At 50.1% G+C, this 21,845-nt stretch overlaps 2 protein-coding genes and 1 pseudogene across 3 annotated transcripts; 2 read left to right on the top strand and 1 right to left on the bottom strand.

Moving 5' to 3' along the window:
* The first annotated feature begins 5,249 nt into the window (after nucleotides 1–5,249).
* Nucleotides 5,250–7,642, top strand: CLPSL2 (colipase like 2). 2 transcript variants are annotated; one of them, XM_087437866.1, is made up of 4 exons: nucleotides 5,250–5,311; nucleotides 5,428–5,446; nucleotides 6,022–6,144; nucleotides 7,547–7,642. In XM_087437866.1, the coding sequence occupies exons 1-4, from the start codon at nucleotides 5,250–5,252 to the stop codon at nucleotides 7,640–7,642; spliced, it is 300 nt and encodes a 99-aa protein (XP_087293992.1). The 2 variants fall into 2 exon arrangements, with proteins under 2 accessions (XP_087293992.1, XP_014638360.1); XM_014782874.2 differs by lacking the exon at nucleotides 5,428–5,446 and having other exon boundaries at nucleotides 5,250–5,333.
* A 9,393-nt stretch (nucleotides 7,643–17,035) lies between these two features.
* Nucleotides 17,036–17,574, bottom strand: LOC147915693 (translation machinery-associated protein 7 pseudogene; annotated as a pseudogene).
* Nucleotides 17,575–18,110: 536 nt separating this feature from the next.
* Nucleotides 18,111–19,959, top strand: CLPSL1 (colipase like 1). The gene is made up of 3 exons (XM_087437820.1): nucleotides 18,111–18,218; nucleotides 18,591–18,836; nucleotides 19,595–19,959. The coding sequence occupies exons 1-3, from the start codon at nucleotides 18,111–18,113 to the stop codon at nucleotides 19,736–19,738; spliced, it is 498 nt and encodes a 165-aa protein (XP_087293946.1). The 3' UTR covers nucleotides 19,739–19,959.
* Nucleotides 19,960–21,845: the final 1,886 nt, after the last annotated feature.

Here is a 21,845-nt window from a genome sequence, read left to right on the forward strand (position 1 = left end):
TTGTTTTGTGAAACTTTAGTTCCATACACACGTACACACATTATATATGTGTGTGTACACACACACACATTTGCAGTGGTGATAATGAAAATATTCAGCAACCAGCATGACACAGACGTCAACTGATTGGAATGGATGCCAACAATATCTACTGTTTATCTGAATACCACAAGAAAATGTATCTTTTGTAATGAAAAAAAAATGATTGAAATCCATTGGCCTATGGAATGTAGCTTAAGGCTTTTGCGGGGTGGGAGGCAGGGGGCACACATATCTGAGGACCCTCCCTTTGGGATTGCCCCTGGCTAAAGGAATGTGTCTGTGACTCATTCCTGCTCCTGGGGGAGCCTTTCCTGAATCCAGAGCAATCCTCACGTGTTGTGACTTGGGATATTCTAGACACCTGGGTTTCCGCCTGCTGGCATCCATTCCCACTGCTCAGGAACCAGCAATCCCCCATCTCCCCTGCCTTTGGGAACCTGCCCTGCCCAGGCTCCATGAGTTTCTGCCAATAACACCCCCTTGTCCCCCTGGTCACAGTGATTGGCCCAACTTGGGCCAATCAGAATCTTTTAGGGTTTTTTATATGGGTGCTGAAGGGAGGTGCCTGGGGCTCTATACAGCCTTGCTCTCCCCCTCCCACTGTCCACAGAGAAGTAGTCCCCCTCCCAGAGAGGGAGAGAATGAGGCCACCACAAGGGCTGAAGTGAGGAGGAGACACCTAATGTCAGCGTATGTGTCCCTGGACCTCTGAGGCCAGCCTCACACAGCCACTGACCCAGTACTGTTCCTTTTGGTTTTTATTTTTAAAATGTTAGTTCATCTTGAGCTTCTTTCACTTGTAGCTAAAGGAGTCTTGATTATCTTACGGCTCCTTGAGGTGGTCAAGGGGCTCTTATTGCTAAAGCGACTGAGTACTAATGTGGCTCAGAGACTCATCGAGCAGGAGAAGGACGAGCCTCCGGTCATCTGGTGCCAGTGAGTCTACACACACACCCTACGCTGAGGCAGTGTGGGCAGGGCGCCAGGTCGGGGCATCCCTCTGTTATGCCCCAAAGATGCACAGGGCGCTCTGGGGACCATGTCCTGCACGAACATTTCACCTCAACACAGAGGTGGTGGGGAGACCTCCATGGCCCCTCTGAGGAAGGCCCTTGTCATAGACTAACCTGACCAGAGAAGCTCAATCCGCTCCTGTGGGCGGAGCGCAATGGGGCGGCACACCTGGCCGCTGGGTGTGACTGCCCACTTCTGACCTCCAGGTAGAAGCCCCAGGGTCTAAGGGCTGGCTGGGTCTGGAAGAGGTTGTTGGTCAGCTCTGTCCTCTCCCTCCAGACCTGTCTTCCTCCCCAGCTGGGCTGACAACCCCTCCCAGGACCAGCCCGTCCTGGGAAGAAGTAAGACCAGAGCTGTGTGTTCTGAGCCCTGCTCTGATTCAGAGTGTGTGTGAGGGTGAGACCTGAGGTTGGGCATGAGTTGACCTCCCTCAGGGCATGCTGGGCCTCTCCCTCAGGAGACCCCTCATGTCCTCACAGACAGAGCAGGGCAGCCTCCCACCCCCCACCCTCATACCCCTGGTTACCAGGCTTGGTCCGGGTCCCCCTGCCCTGACTCCAGCCCTGCCACCACCAGCCCAGCTTTCCACTGAGGAGCCACCTCAGCTGGGGTCACTCTCATGGCCTCCCAAGCTCCCGGGAGTACCGACAACCTCCCTCCACAAGCAAACAGCTGCTGTCCTCACTGCGCTCTCCCCGGGCATACTCTACTCATTCTCACCTCCAAATCTTTGCTCACTCTGGACCCTTGCTTAGAAGGCCTTTACTCTCGGCTCACCCAAACCTAGTCCCCCTTTAAGGCTTCACAAAAGAGCACCACCCCCTCCTGCTGGCATCCGGGGCTGTCCTGGGCATTCTACAGAGAACCTCGGTGCCTCCACCTCTTCACCTCCACATGTTTCCCACCGTGGTCCTCTTCTCTAGGAAGCTGTCGCTGCGCTGTCTCCACATCTCAAACTTTCGGGCACCTACTTGCTCATCATTCTCCTCAGATTACCTTCAGAGTTCTTTCAGAAATGAATTGCGTAACGGACAATTTCCACTAGGTCAGTTTTCTCCAGAATTTTATTTTGGATTTCGCCAACTGATAAAACTTCCAGAAAATTTTGGGGACTGACAGATTTTTAGTATATATATTTAATATATGGGCCAAATAACAATATAGAAAATTGAACAAAACTACTATTGTATTATTGCCATTGTTTCATAAAAACACATTTGAATACCAAAAAAGTAGGGAGAACGTAATTTCAGAATAAAGAATCATTCTTTAAATTAAACATCTTTATCTTTAACAAAAAAACCACATTGCCCTTATTTTTTTCATTTTGCTGTAGACCAGAGAGAACACTGTCATGGAAACCACCAGAAAGATGCAGGAAAGAAGAAGAGAGACACTGGAGAATGTCGGAGGAGGGAAGGCGAAGGGACAGGAATTGGGGTGGGGGATGGAGGTCCACCAGTGAGGCGCTCCCCTGCCCTGAACTGACCCCCATTCTCCTCATGAAAAACTGGGGTGGCCAGGTTTGGGCACTGGTCAAAGGGCAGAGCTGTGGCCACGCTCACAGGTCAGGTGGCTCAGTTTCCACCCTCACCCCACCAGCCCTGGAGACTCTGGTGATCCAGCTCCCACCTCTTCACACTGCAGAGACATCCTGGACTTGCACTTGTGAGCACCAGCTCGCAATCCAGCACCAGCTGGACTGGGGAGACAGGCCACTGGTACAGGAGAAAGTGCATAGGACTTAGAGTCAGGAGCCTGTGCCTAGGCCTAGCTCTGTTGTCACTTGGGGAAATCCCTTCCTTCTCAGGGCCACAGTTTCCTCACCTTAAGATGAAGGTTCTGAACAAGTCTTGAGTCATTTCTGAGGAAAACTGCAGCCCTCTGTCTTAAGGAAAAAAAAAAAAAAAGCCACTCATGCAATACTTTGCGTGGAATTTCAGGGGCACCACCACTCCATCAGGGCCTTCAGCAAACCTCCCAGGGGGTCCCTGGACCTCAGATCAAGAACCCCAACCTGCCAATCCTGCCACACAGCTGCTGGCCTCCAGCCCCCAAATCCACCTCTTTCATGAGCAGTCTACAATATCTACCAATTCTCTAACACTCACAAGGGCAGGGCCAAATACCTCAGGGATGGAGGTAACTCTGTACGAAGAATTGTTAGCCCCTGGGCCTCCTCTCCAGTTCACAGTGGAGCTGGGAGACACAATGAGCTTCATGGATGGGCAACCAGCTGACCAAAGTAGCAGGACACAGATCTGAAGAGAGTTTCAGACCGTGACTACTGGACAGAGGGGACACAACGATGGCAGGAATCCCTTTACTGGGGACAAAGTCTTCTGGCCACCCAAGGCAGTGGAGGGCAGTGGTGAGAACTTAGGATCAGTAGCTAGAATGCCCTGGGTTTATATACGGCTCTGTGACTCAATCATGTTATTTGGGCAAGTTATTTTACCTTGAATTTTGGGTTCCTCATCTATAAAATAGGGATAAGAGTTATGCAGAAGAAACAACAGTATACACTAAATATTCCAGGACTGCCTTGAATTTCCGAGCCTCTCTTGCCGAAGGTGAGGTCATCTGACTAGTTCTGGCCAATGGTCTGTGAGTGGAAGAGATGTGTCACACCTGGCTGAGGCATTTAAGTGTCCATGTGCTTCCTCCATCTCTCTCTTCCATCTTCCACAATGACCTCGGAGGCCAGTCTTCCAGATGGCATGAAAGATGCCATACAAGATGGAAGGAAAGTTCTCCTGCCCCATATCAGACTTTTACACGAGTGATAAATAAAGCATTAGTGTGCCAAGCCACTGAAATTTCAGTTCTCTGTTGTGACAGCTAGTGTTAATTACCCTGATACAGGGAGGGCTAACTGAGATAATAGATACAAAACCCTCTAAGTACAGTAGGGGCTGTTATTATTCTTAGAGAAAAGACCTAAGTCCCCTGTATTCGTCAGCTTGGCTGCCATAACAAAATACTGTAGACTGGATGGCTTAAATAACAGAAATATATTTCTCACAGTTCTGGAAGCTAGAAGTCCAAGATCAGGGTGTCAGCGAGGTTGAGTTCTGATGAGGGTTCTCTTTCTGGCTTGCAGATGGCTGCCTTCCCACTGTGTCCTCACATGGCATAGAGAAAGAGACAGCACGCTCTCTGCTGTCTCCTCTTATGAGGGCACTAATCCCATATGAGGGGACCCCTGTGACCTCATCTAAACCCAGTTACCTCCCAAAGGCCCCATCTCCAAATATTATCACACTGGGGGTAGGGCTTCAACATATGGATGGGGGGTCACAATTCAGTCTGTAGCACCCCCATCAAGACAGATCTTTTCTTAAAAGCAAATTTTTAAGACTCCTCAGATCTTTTCTTAAAAGCAAATTTTAAAAAGCAGAAGCAGGCAAGGGTGGGGCGAGGTGGGAGTTTCACCCAGAGGGAAATGGTGAGCAAGGCCTGCTCCCCAAGTTCCACTGATGGCTGCATGCAGCTCTCTCTTCACTCTCCTCTTCCTTCTGAGTCTTCCTCTCTCCCCGACTCTGTTTTGCCCCACAACTTGACTTCCATACAATCCACAGACAAATTCTTAGAGAATTAATTGACTCTCGAGGACTGGAAGAGGTCTAGGTTTTAGAGGCCACCCTGTCTTGATCCCCTGATTCTTACAGATGACCAGACTGGGTCTGGAGAGGGTAGGAGAGGCACCAGAGCCCCAGGCCGGCTTATACAAAAGATAAGGGGGAGTGGGGAGGCAATTTGGTGCAGCAAGGGCAGAGAGAGAGTTAGAATATCAAGAAGGAAGCTATTTTCATTTCAGCATATTAAGTTTTGCATAATTTTTTAAAATAAAGTTTTATTTTACAGTTTTCTGTTTTTATTTGGAAGTATTACATATGGAGGCCCCTAGGGCCCCTAAAATCTATCTGTCCAAGGCTTGAATCAGGGTCTCACGGCAGTGCCTTACTCCATCCCTTCCTGGGCCTGGGAGCCTCCTCCAGCGCCAGAAAGGGTTTCTGCCCAGTTTCTGCCCGGTTTCTGCCTCTGCTCTTGGGCAGCCTGTGACCATTAACCTCCTCGCTGTCCACCCCCAGCAGAGGGCGGGCCCCCGGGGCGCCGGGTCACGTGGCAGGGAAGGGGGTTTAGACCCGCGGCCCCTAGGGAGCCCCACCGGACCTCTGCCATTCAAGCCCATGGCCACAGCCTTTGCGCTGCTCGCAGGGGTCCTGCTGCTCTGCTGGGGCGCGTTCCCGAAGTTTAATAAGAGGTTCATGAAGGTGAGCCAGGAGAGCCTTTTGAACCTTCCACTATAGCAGAGAGTGGTGGCCGAGGCATCATGGGCTAGCCAGAAAGCGCCGCTTGGGTTTCCAGGAAGAAGTGGGGGGTGAGGGTGGGAACCACCGCAAAGTGGGGATTTGTTCCCAGGCTGAACGCTTGATGTGCTCCCAAATGGACTTCAAGGCCCTGCTTCGCCTCCCCGTGGCCCTGGAGGTGACCTATGACCAGCCATCCCCTCCCTCACCCCCCACTCCGGGCTGTCTCTGTCCTGGCCCCCCGGCCACGCCTCACCTTCCTGCTCCAGTGTCTCCCCCCACTTCTCCTCTTCCAGGCACCATGACTCTCTTCCCTTCCCCATCTTTCTCTCCCCCTCTTTCTGCCCACCTCCCCACTAAAGTGTGATCTGGGGGTATTTGCTCCCCCAGCACAGGTCACCATTTGAGACCCACAGAAGTGAGGGGGCCCCAGAAAAGGAGAGGCAGAGGGGAAAGTACTAAACCCCGACTCTTCCTCAGCCTGCTCCTCTGAGTGCTGCTGCAGGGTGGGGAGGGTGTGCAGTGGGGGTGGGACCTGGGGGTGACCATCTCATGGCTTCTCTTCCTAGACCCCTGAGACCTTGGCAATGCCGGGAACCCGCCCCTTCCTCTCACAGCCAGAGAGCTGGTGACTCAAGGGTTGTTCCCACAGATGAACGGGGCTGGGTGCTCCCACCACTCTGAGTGCTTCAGCGACTGCTGCCTCATGGACTTGGACCACGGGGGCACCTTCTGTGCCCCCAAGGCCAGAAGAGCCATGACATGCTTGCCCCAGGTGAGGCTCTGGCTGGGCGGCAGACCCTTCTGGCAGGTAGAGTGGGGAAGGTTAAAAAAACCCACATGGCAGCACCTGGTTCTTCACTCTCTGCCTGGAGTCCCCTTCCCCCTTCTCCACCTGCCAAACTCCTACTCGTCCTGCAATACAACTCCAGCAATCTCCTCTGAGAAGCCTTCTCTCCTTGGAGCTCCCACCCCCTTGGCTATACCCTCAGCAGAGCATGTACCTCCCCGGTTTGCCATGCTTTCTCTCTGCCTCTGCCAGAGCTCTGGTTGGAGCTCGTCAAGGGCAGGATTCCAGCATTGTCATCTTTGAACCCTCTACCCCCAACTTAGTGCCTCCACACAGTAGGTGCCCTACAAATGTTTGTTAAATTAGTGAATATCTCTACCCCAACATCACTGAGGCAAGGTGGGTGGGAAAAGATCTTCCTGCCACAGCGACCTAATTTCCTGGGAGGGGCATGGCACTGCAGTGGGAGGACCACAGCTTTAGTTGGACCTGAGTTTAAATCCTGGCTTTTCCACCCCCTCTCTTTGTGACCTCGGACGGTTCACTTCTGCTTTCTGAGCCTTAGTTTCCCCACCTGTAAAATGAGCTAAAGTACCTACCCCACCAGGTTGTTGGGGGGAGTACACGGTCCTGGCAGGGATAGTGCGCAGTCGAGCGTGGTCATTATTAGTGGGTGGAAACACAGGGAGCAGAATGCACAGTCCGTCTTGTTCCTGCCTGTCTTCTCTCATCTGGCCCTGGGCCCAGACCTTTCTAGGGAGGACAGGGTAGGCCTCCATGTCCCTGTCTGGGGAGCTGCCAATGCCCTAAGGAACCAGCCAGGCCCTGACCGGGGCCTGACTCCACAGCTGCAGTGGCCAGAGAGTCTTTTCTTTTTTTTTTTTTTTTGTGAGGATGATCAGCCCTGAGCTAACATCCATGCCAATCCTCCTCTTTTTGCTGAGGAAGACTGGCCCTGGGCTAACATATGTGCCCATCTTCCTCCACCTTATGTGGGACGCGGCCTCAGCATGGCCTGACAAGTGGTGCATCGGTGCGCGCCCGGGATCCGAACCCAGGCCGCCAGCAGTGGAGCGCACGCACTTAACCACTACACCACGGGGCCGGCCCCAGAGGGTCTTTTCTTTACAGGCAATGATCTGCTTTGTTTCATTTAATCCTCACAAGAACCCTTTGAGGTGGGTTGCTAGTATTGTCCCCATATGACAGAGGAGGAAAAGAGACAAAGAAGCTCATTAACTTGCCAAGGTCACGAGGTTATAAGCTGTAGAGCTGACAGACCCCAGGTCTGCTATCACTCGTGCTCTTGCGCCTGCTCCCCAACAAGTGTAAGCCCCCTTCTTCCCTGCACCTGGTGACGCCCAACTCTCACACCCATTCCCCGCAGACCAAGGGAGCCACCAACATCATATGCCCCTGCCACTGGGGCTTGACTTGCATCTCCAAGGACCTGTTCTGTCCCCGCCGGTGCCAGTTGATTTAGAGGAGGATGCAGGCTGGTCACTGCCAGCCCTCCCTCCCTCCCTCCCTTGGGGCCAGAGGCCTTGGGCATCCCCATCTTGCTCAAAATCCAGCTCCTGAGACATTAAAATCACTTCCTGGCTCTGGCCTCTGTCTGTGCTTCCTGGAAGAGATTGTTCCAGTCTGGGGGCAGGTGAAAGGGGAGACTAGAGGCAGGAAAGAGCTTCCCATGAGGTTTGACCATGTCTGGAGGACTGGTGACCTCAGGGTAGAACTGCAGGAAGGGAACCGGGCCAGGGGAGTGTGGGTGAGAGTGGGCTGGGTCCAGCAAGGGCCAAGTCTTGGGATGGAAGGCTGTGTTGGGATGGAGGGACAGGGTTGAGGAATGTGCCTAGAGAGTGTATGTTGGGGTACCCATGGATGGGTGTGTGGTAGGAGGGACCAAGAGGAGGCGTCTGAATGATTTGCAAGGGGAGCAAAAGGGTGGAGGTCATTGAGAGAGTGTTTATGAGAATATGTGTGAAGTATAAATGCAAAAATATTCATGTCTGCGGTGGGAAAGGGACCTGCTGAATTGATGTCTCCACTCTCTCAGATATTATCAGGTCTGTTTTACGCATAAAGAAACTGAGGCTCAGAGGTCATACCATGGGAGTATCAGTGAGCACTCTTTGCTGCAAATATCCAAAAAAACAACCCAAAGTGGTCTAGATGATGAGGGAATTCATTGGTGGTCAGAATTGGAAGTCCAGAGGCAGGCAGGCCTCAGGTCTGGCTGAATCCAGCAGCTCCACAGCTGAATTCCTTCCCAGCAGCTGCAAAAGTTCCAGCTGTCACCTAATAATAACAGCTAAGATTTCTTGAGCGCTTATTATGTTCTAGACACTGTGCAAAGTGCTTTCTTATCTGTATTAACTCATCTTATTATCACAACTAGGTTATAGTAGGTACTATAATTATCCCTATTTTACAAATAGGGTGTTGAGGCTCAAAGTACCCTTCTCAAGGATTCAGAATAAGGGGTGGGGCTGGGTTTGAACCCAGGCTGTCTTGCTCCAGAGGGCAGACTTTTTTTTTTTTTTTTAAAGATTTTATTTATTTATTTTTCCCCCCAAAGCCCCAGCAGATAGTTGTATGTCATAGCTGCACAACCTTCTAGTTGCTATATGTGGGATGCGGCCTCAGCATGGCCGGAGAAGCGGTGCGTCGGTGCGCGCCCGGGATCCGAACCCGGGCCGCCAGCAGCGGAGCGCGTGCACTTAACAGCTAAGCCACGGGGCCGGCCCCAGAGGGCAGACTTTTAACTACTAATCCACCTCACACATGCATACCATGCCTTCCAGAGAAAGGAAACATTGCTGTCCCAGAATTCTCAGCAAACATGCTAAGATTGATTCTGATTGGATTGGCTTAGTCTGCATGCTCACCCCTGAACCAATAGCCGTGGTGCAATTTGTTGATTGACTTAGCTTGGGTTATGCGCAGGGGTGCAGGGGTGGAGTCAGCCTCCCTGGGAATATTCTTATGGGGGTGGGTGCCGGTTTTCCCTGGTGTCTCCACAGCAGAGAGGGCACCAACATGGTCAGGACTCAACTCCACCCCCTTTCCTGGCCAGATCCTGATGAAGATGCCTGGCCTCAGCTCTGACGTCTGGACTCTCTCTCCTGGGTCAGACTGGAACCCCAAGTTCAGTCTGCCCTGGGGGCCACCCTGCCCTGGACCCACTCACCATGCTTCATTAGACATAATCACAGTGTAGCTCAGGGATCCTGTGCCTCACACAGAAATCAGGACTTGCTTTTTCTCCTATATTATTATATCTTGATCATTTCCCCCATGTCACCAAAGTATTTTTAAAAACATTAATGGCTGCCTAATTTTTATTATACATGTGGACCATATTTTGCTTACCTATTTACCTATGGGTAGACATTAAGATCATTTTCAAATCCAAACCATCCATTTAGGATACACGTTTATAGCTGCAGGAACAAAAATCTACTCTAATGAGGCAGGAAACCTCCTCAAGCAAGGTGGATGATTTCTCTCTCATCTGGTAGTTGGAGGAGGCACTGCCGGGTGAGGTCGTTCATGCCCCCACCTCCTTCCACCTTCCTGCTCAAGCACCTGCTGCTCTGACTCCCTTTTTTTTTTTTTTAATTTTTTACCACGCAGCACACATAGAAACATGATATTGGTATAGCACCTTGGGCGGAGAGTAGAGGGCTTTGGGGCTCTCAAGAGGCTCTCCTGAGGGCAGAGGGGATCAACATCTCCAGACACACTGGTCCGGAAGCTCTGCCCTGGTATGTTTCTATCCACCACATAGTCGAAGATGGCTCATCACCATATCTGCTGGGTCCACATTCCAGTTGAAGAAAGAGAGTAGAGGGACAGCAAATGCTCACCCTTCCTAAAAGGGCATGATCACGAGGCAGCATGAATTATTTTCACTTACAGCCCATTGGGTGAAACTTAGTCATGTGGCTGCAGCTAGCTGCAAGGGAGACTGGGAGATGTAGTTTTCATCTGGGCATCCAGCTAAAGCTTGGGGGTTCTATTATGGAAGGACAGAAGGAGAAGGTATAGTGGGAACAACTTGCTGCCACAAAACCCTTTATTATTATTTTAATAAGCAAGGGGAGCTTGGATCCCAGGACCTAGAGCTAACGGTGTACTGTTAGGCAGCTCTTTCTTGAGCTACAGCTCTACTGGGCTGTGTGCTCGCTGGCTGAACCATAGCCTCGGGAAGTGGTGGTGGAAGGGGAGCACGTGACCCTCAACTTCCCAGCAAGCCTTGTGGTCAAGCCCAGTTGAGTTGCTTTTGGAAACGTGGCAGAATTGTCGACAGTCCTCAGGAGAGCAGCTATCTGTATCCATATCCGCCACCAAGTCATGGCTTTCTTTTCTTCAGGAGGTGAACATGGCAAAATTTTCAGGAAGATTGAAGATAAAATAACAAAGGAAAATTATGAGCTCTCTCTCACAGAGTGATGTGTCTCCCCACCCCAAACACTGAAATCATGCTACCCCAGGCTTAATAATAAGTTTTGTGGCAGATGTGACTCCCCCCTCCAAGTTCCCCCGCAAGTAAAGCACCCTGAAAACAGACTTGAGACGTTGGAGGAGGCCAGAGTGGGGAGGAGACAGAAGCACACTGACTCTTCCTGGCTGGTGGATTTGGGAGGAAAGTGTGCCAATCATTTGTCTGCTCTCCTCCTGCTCTGCTCTTTATCCTGGGAGCTATATTTCCCAGGCTCCTCTGTCCTCTGGCTTCTAGGACTGGCTGAAGGTCAGAGGGCAGAAGCAGCGATTGCCCACCCTCCCCCACCCCTGCTTCAGGTGATGTCACCAGCAGTCCTCTTGTTTCCTTTAGGACAGCCCCTCCCCTGCAGTCCCCAGGACTCCACACGGCCTCATCACATTGTTTCTCCAGCCGCACGGGCACTGATGTCTTCCTGCTATCACTAATCTCCCGGCAGCCTCGACATCCTGTTTGGTTCCTCAGCTTCTCCATCACCTGTGTGACCGTTTCCTTATATTAAGTCCTCTCTGTTTCAAATACCTAGAATAGTTTCTGTCTTCCTGACTGGTCATTGACCGGTAGAGAAAGAAACTTTCCAAGTGGAGGCAAATCTGATTCTAGAACACTAAACCCTCCTTAAATGGGTAGAATTCACTCAAAAACAATTGCTTTGGAAAGAGAGCTGAGGTTGGTAGTGACTTATGAAAGGTCTTACAAATACTTTTACTTTGACAAAATTTAAAACCAATAAAGACTGAATACTCTAAATAATAAAAGTTGTGCCAATGACATTTCGCATTGTTTTAATATAGGTGTAATGGGTGGTCCCATATAAATTCCCATTTGCCATATCTAAGGAACATTTACTGATTTTCCCTGCCAAAAATCCATTACTCCTTTTTTTTTTGGTAACCCTGAATTTCCTTTAAGGAAACCACCCCCTTCCGTTCTCAGTCCATGAGGTTGAGGGGGCTCCATCCACATCAGAACACTGAATCCTATAGACACAGAGATTGGTTCAGTGGGTGGCCATGAGTCTCGTTCTGATGCCCTGGCTCTAGGGACCGGTTTCTAGATGGACGCATGACCCAGTTTGTCCAATCAGAGTGAAGCCTAGGATTTGTACAAGAGTTAACAAGATGAAATACTTTTCCACTGGACTTGAACATAGGAGAATGTTGATCTGTGGTTATTGGCAGCCATCTTATCACTATGTGGACTCAGAGTGAAGCCAACACAGAGGAGAGTGGAGCCAGCTTCTAGTGTCTTCCTTTTAGCCCCGGAAACAAGCTGTGCTTTAAGCCGGATAGCTCTACCCTTGGACTTTTAAGTTACCTAACTCAGTAAATTCACTTTTTTCCTTAACCACATAAGGTTGGGTTTCTGTCACTCACAACCAGTAAGTTCTGACATTCTCTTTCTCTTGAAGATGAGAAGCTTTTCAGACGCTCCCTTTCTTGCTGTAGTAATAAATACCTGTTCTCGTTTGTTTGTTGCATTATGGGAGTTAATTTGCAGATTCAGAGGCATTGTTTTTCTGCATTTGTACGTTCAAATGTTCCTCGCTTGGAGGTTTTAAAGGAATGATCTTGATGCTGAGAAGGCAAAAGCTTAAGGCCACCTTAATTTACCCAAACCTTTCTTCTCCCATCCTGATCAGCGCTATCTCTGCCCAAACATGGACTCCCAGCCCCTCTCTCGGAAGCCTTATTTCTAAGGTGAGGTCTCTACCCCTTTAGCTTTCCTTCCTTCTTTGTACTACAAGGCAGAGACAACGCTATGAACTCACCAAGTCCCATTTCCTTTTCTTCTTCCTCTGCACCAGAAGGACTGCCTTCTTGCAGGTAGCATGGGCTGTGTGACTATTTTTTTCTGTCAGTGAAGTGACAGATGTAACTTTTGGGCCAAAGCAGAGAAGTGCAAGTGTGACGTAGTAAAAAGGAAGACTCCCATGATGGCTTTCAAGCCCCCACTCCCCTTTGCCCCACCTCTAGGCAAGCCGATAAGAAAAGCACGTGCTCCCTCCCTTGGCGCTGGTGGGAAGTGCAAACCACACAAATCCCAGCCTGCACGAGGGAACCCTCAGCCTGGCCCATCTCCTAGCCACAGTCAAAGTCAAAGCCACGCGCCCCTTCCTCCTGGTCCTTCACACCTCCTTGCACCTGTCCTGCTGTCCCTGGAAAGTTCCATTATTCGAGTAATAAACCTTTTCATATCATCTTGGTATATGTGGCATCACCAGTCCTAACATCCAGACCAATTTTGGGTGAAGGTTGATTTCACCCTCCGTGAGGCATCAAGAACACCCGTGAGTTCTCCAGTTCTCTTTCCCTGCCATGGCCAAGTGGTGACATGAGGAACTACGGGATGGGAGGTGCCCGGAAAACTAAGTCATTGTGGAGGACCGCCGCCCTGGAGAGTCTCCTGGCCCACAGCGGACTTTGCCAGAGCAAGAAATCCACTTTTGTTGTGTTAAGCCTCTACGAATCCTGGGTAGTTTGTTTCCACAGCACTACCTCTCCTGCCTGACTAACATTTATAAAAACGTCTCTTGCTTCTCCGCCCTCTGCATTACTACTCGTTCCCACTCCCAAGACTCTGTCACTTTGTTCTGATTATCTGCCACCACACCCCACTCACGGTTTGTGTGTCCTGGGCTTGTCATTCTTGTGCTTGCCCAAAAGCCTGCAGAAATCCATCCAGGCCCACTGGATCTTCTCAACAGAGGGAGTTACTGAAATTCTAATCGAAGGCCTCTGGGGAAACGGAGTGGAAAGACGAAAACTAGAGTCTAATCTTCTGTTACTTGATAGCTCTGTGACTTTGGGGAAGTTTGACAACTTCTCTGGGCCTTAGTCACCTCATTTGAGAAAGAAAATATTCCTAATGCTGTTTATTAACAATAATATACAATTGGATTGGATGAGAAAATCTTGAAATCCCTTTAAGTCTGTCTCCTTCTAATTCTAAACATGATGATGACAGCTTCCATTTATTGGCCTACTCTGTGAAGCACAACGCCTGCTTATTTAATATAAGCATTGCATCGTCCCTGAGATGTACTGTTATTACTGTTACTGTTATTATCCCCCATTTTGCAGATGGGGAAACCGAGGCTCAAAGTTAAGAAGTCTGCCCAAGATCACACAGCCAGTAGGCAGCAGAGCTGGGGTTTGATTCTAGATCTTGCTGCTTCCAGAGCCCAAGCGCACAGACCAGACTATTCTGCTGAGATGAGCACAGCAAGTGCTCCAGGATGCAGCGGTGGTTCTTGGAAAACTTCCACTTTACCCCATTGCTTGTTCCTCTGTCCCTGTGGTCTGGGAGCCTGCACACCAGCCTCTCTGGTCACCCCAAGGACTGGGCATTCATGCCTCATTACCTCCCCTCCCGGCCTCAGTCACACGGCAGTCACACGGCAGAGGCGGGGTATTTAGCTGGGCCTTAGGAGAAATGCCACCACCTCCGGGCCACGATGCGGCAGCTGCTGCTCCTGGTCCTCCTCTTCCTCCTCTCTTTTCTCTTCCTCCTCACCGGGGGCTCATTTTACCAGGGAGGAACCAAAGAGTTGGTAAGGAACCTAGAGGGTATAGTCACCTCTTCTGCCATCATCGCAGGACCTGTACTGGTTAGGGAGGGTGGGGCGGTGGGTACAGAGGCCTATGCCGGTGAAAGCCAGAAGTGGGGGGCAGCGGGAAGTGTCGGGCAGAGGGCGTCTGGGGGGAAAAAAAAACTCATCCTAGTCTTGGGAGCTGTGCTGGGGCAGTGCCAGGTGCTGCCACCATGAGGTGAACATGACACAGCCCTCTCCCACCATGCTCTAGTAAGGGAGACAAGACATTCATTCATTCAACAAATTTTATTGAGTACCTACTATATGTAAATTATTTTTCCAGGTGCTAGGGATAGGGCTGTGAGCAAGATACAAAAATCCTTGCCCTTGTAGAGCTGACATTCTACTGTAGGAGGCAAATAAGTGAAATATTAATATATCCCGGGTGATGAACACCTGGGGACAAAGAAAATGAGGAAGGGGCTTCAGGAGAGGTGGTGCAAGGAGAGGTAGCAATTATAAACAGAGTGCTTAGGGAAGACCTTACTAACAAAGTGAAACGTAAGCAAAGATCTAAGGGAGTGAAGTCTCTCCCAAAGGGAGCCAGGCAGGCAGATCTCTGGGGAAAGAGCATTCCAGGTGGAGGCAACAGCCAGGGCAAAGGTCTGGAGGTGGGACCTTGCCTGCTGTATTCAAGGGAAAGCAAAGAGGAGCGAGGGAGAGTGGAACTAACAGGAGATGAGGTCAGAGAGCTAGAAGGACAGAATGTTACTATATCCTCATTTATTCAGTTCTGCATCCGGCATCTTCTGCTTGTGAAGACTAGTCCCAGGGGCTAAGAAATACAGCAGCGAACAAGATGGTGAAAAATCTCTGCCCTCTTGGAGCTGAGGTTCTAGCAGGGGGAGACAGAAAATTTTTTAAAAAAATGCAAATCAAAAAGATAATTTCAGAGTCCTAAGTGTTGTGAATACAGCAAAACCAGGCGATGGGGATAGTTCTAGCTGGGTGTCCGAGAGGGCCTCAGCCTGGGGCAGGAGAGGGATGGGGATAGTTCTAGCTGGGTGTCCGAGAGGGCCTCAGCCTGGGGCAGGAGAGGGATGGGGATGGTTCTAGCTGGGTGTCCGAGAGGGCCTCAGCCTGGGGCAGGAGAGGGAGGCGGCCAGGCAGAGCTCACAGGGCAGGGTGTTCTGGCAGAGGGATCAGCAAGCACAAACGCCCGGGGCCAGGCGACTCTGCTGCATTCAGAGCCCCTGTGGAGGGGGGGATGGGGGGGTGCAGCAAGAGATCTAGTGATAGGCAGGCCACTCTGGAGTAAGCCCTGCAGGTCCCACAAAGAGTTACTGTATTTAAATGTCCTGGGAAGTCCTTGGAGGCTTTTTTAAAAAAACTATTTTATTGAGGTCACGTTGGTTTATAACATTGCATAAACTTCAAGTGTACATAATTCTATTTCAGCTTCTGTATAGGCTGCCTCGTGTTCACTACCAATAGTCTAGTTTCCATCTGTCACCATACATATATGTCCCTTTACCCCTTTCACCCTCCCCCCGCCCCCTTCCTCTCTGGTAACCACTAACCTGTTCTCCTTATCTATGTGTTTATCTTCCACTTAGAAGTGAAATCATACAGTGTTTGTCTTTCTCCATCCGACTTATTTCGCTGAACATAATACCCTCAGGGTCCATCCATGTTGTCGCAAATGGCACAATTTCGTCATTTTTTACGGCTGAGTAGTATTCCGTTGTGTGTATATATACCACATCTTGTTTTTCCATTCATCTGTTGATGAGTACTTGGGTTGCTTCCCCGTCTTGGCTATTGTGAATAATGCTGCAGTGAACATAGGGGTGCATAAGTCTCTTTGAAATGTTGATTTCATGTTCTTTGGATAAATACCCAGTAGTGGGATAGTGGCATCATACGGTATTTCTATTTTTAATTTTTTGAGAAATCTCCATACTGTTTTCCATAGTGGCTGCACCAGTTTGCATTCCCACCAGCAGTGTATGAGGGTTCCCTTTTCTCCACATCCTCTTCAACACTTACTGTTTCTTGTCTTTTCCATAATAGCCATTCTGACAGGCGTGAGGTGATATCTCATTGCAGTTTTGATTTACATTTCCCTAATAGTTAGTGATGTTGAACATCTTTTCCTGTGCCTGTTGGCCATCTGTATATCTTCTTTGGAAAAATATCTGTTCATATCCTCTGCCCATTTTTTGATTAGATTGGTCACGTTTTTGTGGTTGAGTTGTATGAGTTCTTTATATATTTTGGAAATCAACCCCTTGTTGGATATATGATTTGCAAATATTTTCTCCCAGTTGGTGGGTTATTTCCTTTTAGATAACCCACCAACTAGGAGGCTTTGAAGCAGGGGAATGACATGATGGGATTTACCTTTTAAAAAAGATTCCTCTACCAGTTCTGGAAAGAATTGATGGGAGGAGGGGGGAGGAAGGAGGAGAAGGGGCGGGAGGAGGAGGGGAGGGAGGAGGGGGAGGGAGGAGGAGGGGGGAGGGAGGAGGAGGGGGAGGGAGGAGGAGGAGGGGCGGGAACAGGAGGGGCTGGAGAGTGGGAAGGTGGGGGAGGGGGCTGGGGGTGGGTTCCTGGCAAGGGTAGAATCAGGGAGAGCAGGAAGAGGCTATTGTCAATCTAGTCCTGCTTTCCTGCTTTATTTTCTTTACAGCATTAAATCATATATAATAGATATGATGATACATATGTAATATAAATAATAATCATTAATAAATAATACCTAACACATATATGTTAGGTAAAAATTACGTACAGTAAAATGCCCAAATCTTCATTTTACATTAAAATCAGTGGATTTTACTTTTTTATTATTATTTTTTTCCCAAACGAGTTGGTTTAATTCCAGGTGGTACAGAATTCGGGGTAGAACGAAGACTGAAGAACACACTTTGGCTGGATTCTGGGCTAGGTTTACTGTGACCTTACAGCTGAGGTAGAAATGGCTGAGTGAGAAGAACTAAAGAGAAGATGAGCTACTGCATGATTTTTTTTTTTTAACAAAAGTTTATTGTTAAATGTACAACAGGCTCCAAGACGACACTTCATTCTCACTATCGGTGGCAACAGATGTTACAGCAGGCAATCCAGAAGTTTTCACAGGAATGGAATTCAGGGTCACCACTGCCCCGGCACAAGGAACAGATGACTTGTTCCCAGATTCCTTAACTCCACCTGTGACCAGGGGGCCCTTCCTCGCAGCCTTCGCCTTTAGCTCCTCCAATTTCTTCTGCTTCTCTTTCCGTTTCTGCGTGAATGCCTTATCTTCCTCGTCCATCTCCCTGGCCCTCGTCTTGGGCTGCTTCAGGCACTTCTGGCCACCCTCTCGGCCAGACATGGCGCCTGCTGCCCCTTCCCCCAGTAGATTTTAAACTTATGCAAACCCCTCCTACCCGCCAGCCAGATCAAGACACATCGCATTTCGAGCACTCCAGAAATCTCCCTCATGCTTGCTGCCAGTCAATAGTCCCAAAGTAACGCTCTCCTGACCTCTATCATCGTAGATTAGTTTTCCCTGTTTTGGAACTTCATCTGATGGAATTACACAATATGTTTGTTTGTTTTTAAATCTGGCCTCTTTTGCTCAACATTTTGTGGATGACACCCTATCTATTTCATGTATTTATTTATTCTGAGTCTTCTCTCCTAGAGCTCCCCTAGATAAGTGTCGGACCACACTTGTCTAACACTGTGGTCACTACTCACATGCAGTTACTTAAATTAAAATTAATTAAAATTAAGCAAAATTTAAAATTCAGCTCCTCAGTCCCACTAGCCACGTGTCAGGTACTCAATAGCCACCTGTGGCTAGTGACTCCGGAATTGGACCATGTAGAAAAAGCACATTGTCATCATCGCAGAAGATTCTATTGGATGGCTGTTCTCGACTGTCAGCTCCAGAAGGGCAGGCATTTCTGTGTGTTTTGTTCCCAGCTGTATCCCCAGGGCCTGGAACGGTGCCTGGATCGGTGCCCGGATACAGTAGGTGCTCAGTATTTGCTTGTTGAATGACTATTGAACTCGCCCCACAGAGAGATGATGGGTAGCGGTGATACCGCCATGTTGTAAGCCCCAGCACTAGGGGTCACTGATGTGAGTGTGTCTGTGTGTGGGGGGGGTGGGGGCTGTAGGTGACAAGGAAAGGGTAAGGAGGAGTTCGCAGGACAGAAGGTTGTGCAGCGGAAGGAACTGAGTGAGCAAAGACAGGAAGGTCTGGATAACCCTGGTGTGTGCGAGAGGAGAAGTACCCTATTTTGGGGACACAAAGGGCAAACCTTTAAAAACTGTTTAGTCCCCTCTTGGCACCAAGTCAGGGCCTGCGGGCGCCCTCATTCCCCCGCCCCATCCGCACAGACGTCCCCCGGTGCCCAGCCTCGCGGGCGTGGGGGGGTGGGGCCGCAGGTGGGGGAGGGGCCAGCAGGGGAAGCCCGGGGGGCGGGGGCCGCGGTGGAGCCGGGCGGGGCCGTCTCCCAACAGGGCACCGGGGAGATCTGCATCCAGAGCAAGAAGTGCAAGAGCAGATGCTGCCGCCGGGAGCCCAAGAACTGCGAGTCGTACTGCGCCCTCAAGGGGTCGGAGGGCAGCGCGTGTCACACGCAGGTGAGTGACAGTTGAGGGGGGAGGGACCCACGGAGACGGGGGCTGGGGAGCCAGAGTGGACCTAGAGCCCAGGGAAGGAGCGGGGGGAGGTGGGCCGAAACGACCTGGAGCCGGGAGTTCTCTGCCGGGAATGCACCTCCAAGCCGCCTGGGGGAGCCTGTGGCCAGACCCAAGGTGGGTCCCCACCGCGGCACTTGGAATCCTGGAGCGGGGGAGTGGGGCGTGGCGACGCTTCTCTGTCTAAAATGGGTTCTGGTTCTCCAGGGCTCACGTGTACAAACCCCGAAAGTAGCACTGTAAATGGGCACAGCTAGAAGGCCTGGCGCTAACCTTGCTTCTACCTCTGCCTCAGACCACCCTCCCCCAAGCCCCAGGAAGTCTGCTGTGGCCCCAGGTGTTCCTGGCCGGAGGCAGCCTCTGAGCTAGGTGTGCAGGAGAGGGGAGGTGACTTGCCCATGAAAGGATTTAAGGAGAAGGGATGGGGGCCCCTGTCGGTGTTCATCGACGTAGGACAGGCCTATGGGTTAATGCCACGGATGGAGCTAGGAGGGCACTGAGCAACACTGGGGCCAGCCTGGAGGAGGCAACCAGAGGCACAGACTCTGAGCAGCTGAGCGAGGGAGTCCTTTATGCTCAGGCTCCTCTGCTGTGTGCAAGCAGATGGGCCCCAGAGCTGGGCTGGGGTGAGAGTGGGGGCTGCCCCTCGGGTGAGGGCAGAGCCGCTCCCAAGGTCAAGGTCAAAGTCCCGCCTTTCCCAGACGTTCCTCGGCCTATATAACGAGTGTCCCTGCCTGCCGGACCTGACTTGTGTATTTCCGAAGAATGAGAAATCGTTTAGAATTATCTACGGCCGGTGTAAGAAAACTGAAAAAAAGAAGCCAGCTAAGAAAAGTTTCTTTTAATGTTGCCTCTTCCTTGACTCCTCCCCCCGCTCCTCCCCCAACTCCCGTCTCTACCCAGAACTGTGTGTTCCTGCCCCTGGCCCCCCAGTCTCCACCAGCAGGGGAGGGGCAAGGAGCGGGGGATGATGCACCATCGTGGAAATAAAGAGCTCTCAATGTTTGCTGCCCGTGGAGCTGGGGGCTGGGTGGGCCTGCCGGGCTGGGACGGGCACTGGACAGGCTGCTGGGGGCGCTGGCTGGGGGGCCAGTGAGGAGATGAGGGAGGAAGCAGGAAGGGATATTCTTGGGCTTGGAGTCTTTCACTTTTTGGGGTACGAATGAAAGTCCCCCACAGGAGACTTGCACTCCCCTCCCCCCCAACCCCTTTCTGGCTTCAGCCCACTCCATAATCCACCTTCAAAAGCTCAGTTTACACCTGAACTCTCCGTTCCCCTGACCTTAAATTTTGGAAATGTGAAAGAAAGTGTACAAAACAAACATGTATGAAGAATCGCCAGCGTTTGTTGAGTGCTTCCTAGATGCCAGGGGCAATGCTCGGTGCCTTACACACACGATGTCATTTAATCCTCTGAAGGGTCAGTAGTGTTATCACCCCTATTTTACATGTGGGAAAACAGAGGGATTGAGCAACTAGCTCAAGGTCACACAGCCTGAAAGTGATGAATCTGACTCTTCTGGAAGACAGGAAGAGAAGGAAGGGTTGCTAAAGAAAGGAGAGCCAAGGAAAGACTGAGGAAAAGAAAGATGGGAGCACCTTCTGTGCCATGTGGGGATAGGGCAAGGACAAGTCAGGAGGAGTTTTAGGAAATGGTACTGTGTGTTGTGAGGCTCTTAGAGCCGGATCCTAGCTCGCTGGCTCGTGTGCAGTGCATTCTCAGCAGAGGCAGGCCTCAAGGTGGCCCTGTTATAGTCAGGTTACATTTGGGAGAAAACTATTTCAGATTTTGGCCCTAAGGTTCCATCCTCAGCTACACTTCTAATTAAGTAAACCCGCAGACCCGAGCCAAGTGTGCTCTCCAGGATGTCAGGCTTATGGTGCAAGAGCTCGGGAGTTGACGTGTAAGCTGTGGTTGTACTTCAAGCACCCCCCTGTAAGTCCTAGCAAAACTGTGAACTCTACCTCGGTAGAATATGCTATCCTGTATGAAATGTGGCAGACAGACAGATACAGAGTGTTACATGTACATCAGGCAGATACATAGTGTGACACGCACATCAGACAGATACAGAGTCTTACAGTCCATAGGGTTACAGAAGCTCCCCCAATTTGGAGAAAGTCTATGAAACAACCTTGGAAGGAGAGGTTGAGGCTGGAAGCCCAGCCTCCAGGCAGACTCAATATATTAGAAGTTAGAAAGGGTAGGGGAAAAAAGATACGTTGCTGATCTGATTAAACTGGTTTCAAGTGTTGGGGAAGAAAAACTTTTCCTCTATCCTCTTAGGTTCTATTTGGGGGTCTGCAAATTAAACTGACAAAAGACAGATTAACAAGAGAAAAGACAGATTATTATTCACATAAGTACATGAGGGAGTTCACAGAAAAATGTGACTCAATGAGGCAGTTAGAATTTGGGGCTTAAATACCATCTTAATTGGAGATGGGGACAGGGAGAAAGGTCACTTACAGAAAAACAAATGAGTTTTAGGAAAGATAAATGGACCCTTAGGAGAGCAGATGGAAAATATGATAGTTTTGTGACAATGTCTGTTTAGGTGTGGAGCGGACTCCCCTCCAGTGATAAAAGTCAATCTTCCCTGGCTTCAAGAAACTCCCAGAAAGGGGGTTTATGACAACTGAGTTCTTTTGGGAGGCTCTAATTTTAGGCAGATAAGGGAGTTCAGAAAAAAGCATATTCTCCAATGCCTTCAGCTCAAAATAATTTTGATGCCACAGTGGTGTACTCTGGACCCCTTTCCAAGCCACGGATATTCAGCTGCCCCAGTGGGAAAAGTGGTCATTGGTAGAGGCCACTGCTGCCAGAATCTAGAGAAATTTGTGGGGAGAAAGTACTTTGATGTGTAAGACTATGCCTCTGCTATGCTGAAAAGAGTCAATTTTCTATTGCTGAAAAGCAGCAGAAATCGAGCATTTACAGCAGCACCATCC

Source organism: Ceratotherium simum, chromosome 13 (genome assembly GCF_057802395.1).
Source record: "Ceratotherium simum simum isolate JZ-2026a chromosome 13, ASM5780239v1, whole genome shotgun sequence".
NCBI lineage: Eukaryota > Metazoa > Chordata > Mammalia > Perissodactyla > Rhinocerotidae > Ceratotherium > Ceratotherium simum.

Bases quoted from the DNA above. Each gene is read 5' to 3' on its own strand.
- CLPSL2 (XM_014782874.2), top strand. From the start codon at position 5,250: ATGGCCACAGCCTTTGCGCTGCTCGCAGGGGTCCTGCTGCTCTGCTGG. The intron at 5,334-6,021 runs GTGAGCCAGGAG...TTGTTCCCACAG, and splicing joins TTAATAAGAGGTTCATGAAG to ATGAACGGGGCTGGGTGCTC. The intron at 6,145-7,546 runs GTGAGGCTCTGG...CATTCCCCGCAG, and splicing joins CCATGACATGCTTGCCCCAG to ACCAAGGGAGCCACCAACAT.
- CLPSL1 (XM_087437820.1), top strand. From the start codon at position 18,111: ATGGCTGTTCTCGACTGTCAGCTCCAGAAGGGCAGGCATTTCTGTGTG. The intron at 18,219-18,590 runs GTAGGTGCTCAG...CCATCCGCACAG, and splicing joins TGGATCGGTGCCCGGATACA to ACGTCCCCCGGTGCCCAGCC. The intron at 18,837-19,594 runs GTGAGTGACAGT...CGCCTTTCCCAG, and splicing joins GCAGCGCGTGTCACACGCAG to ACGTTCCTCGGCCTATATAA.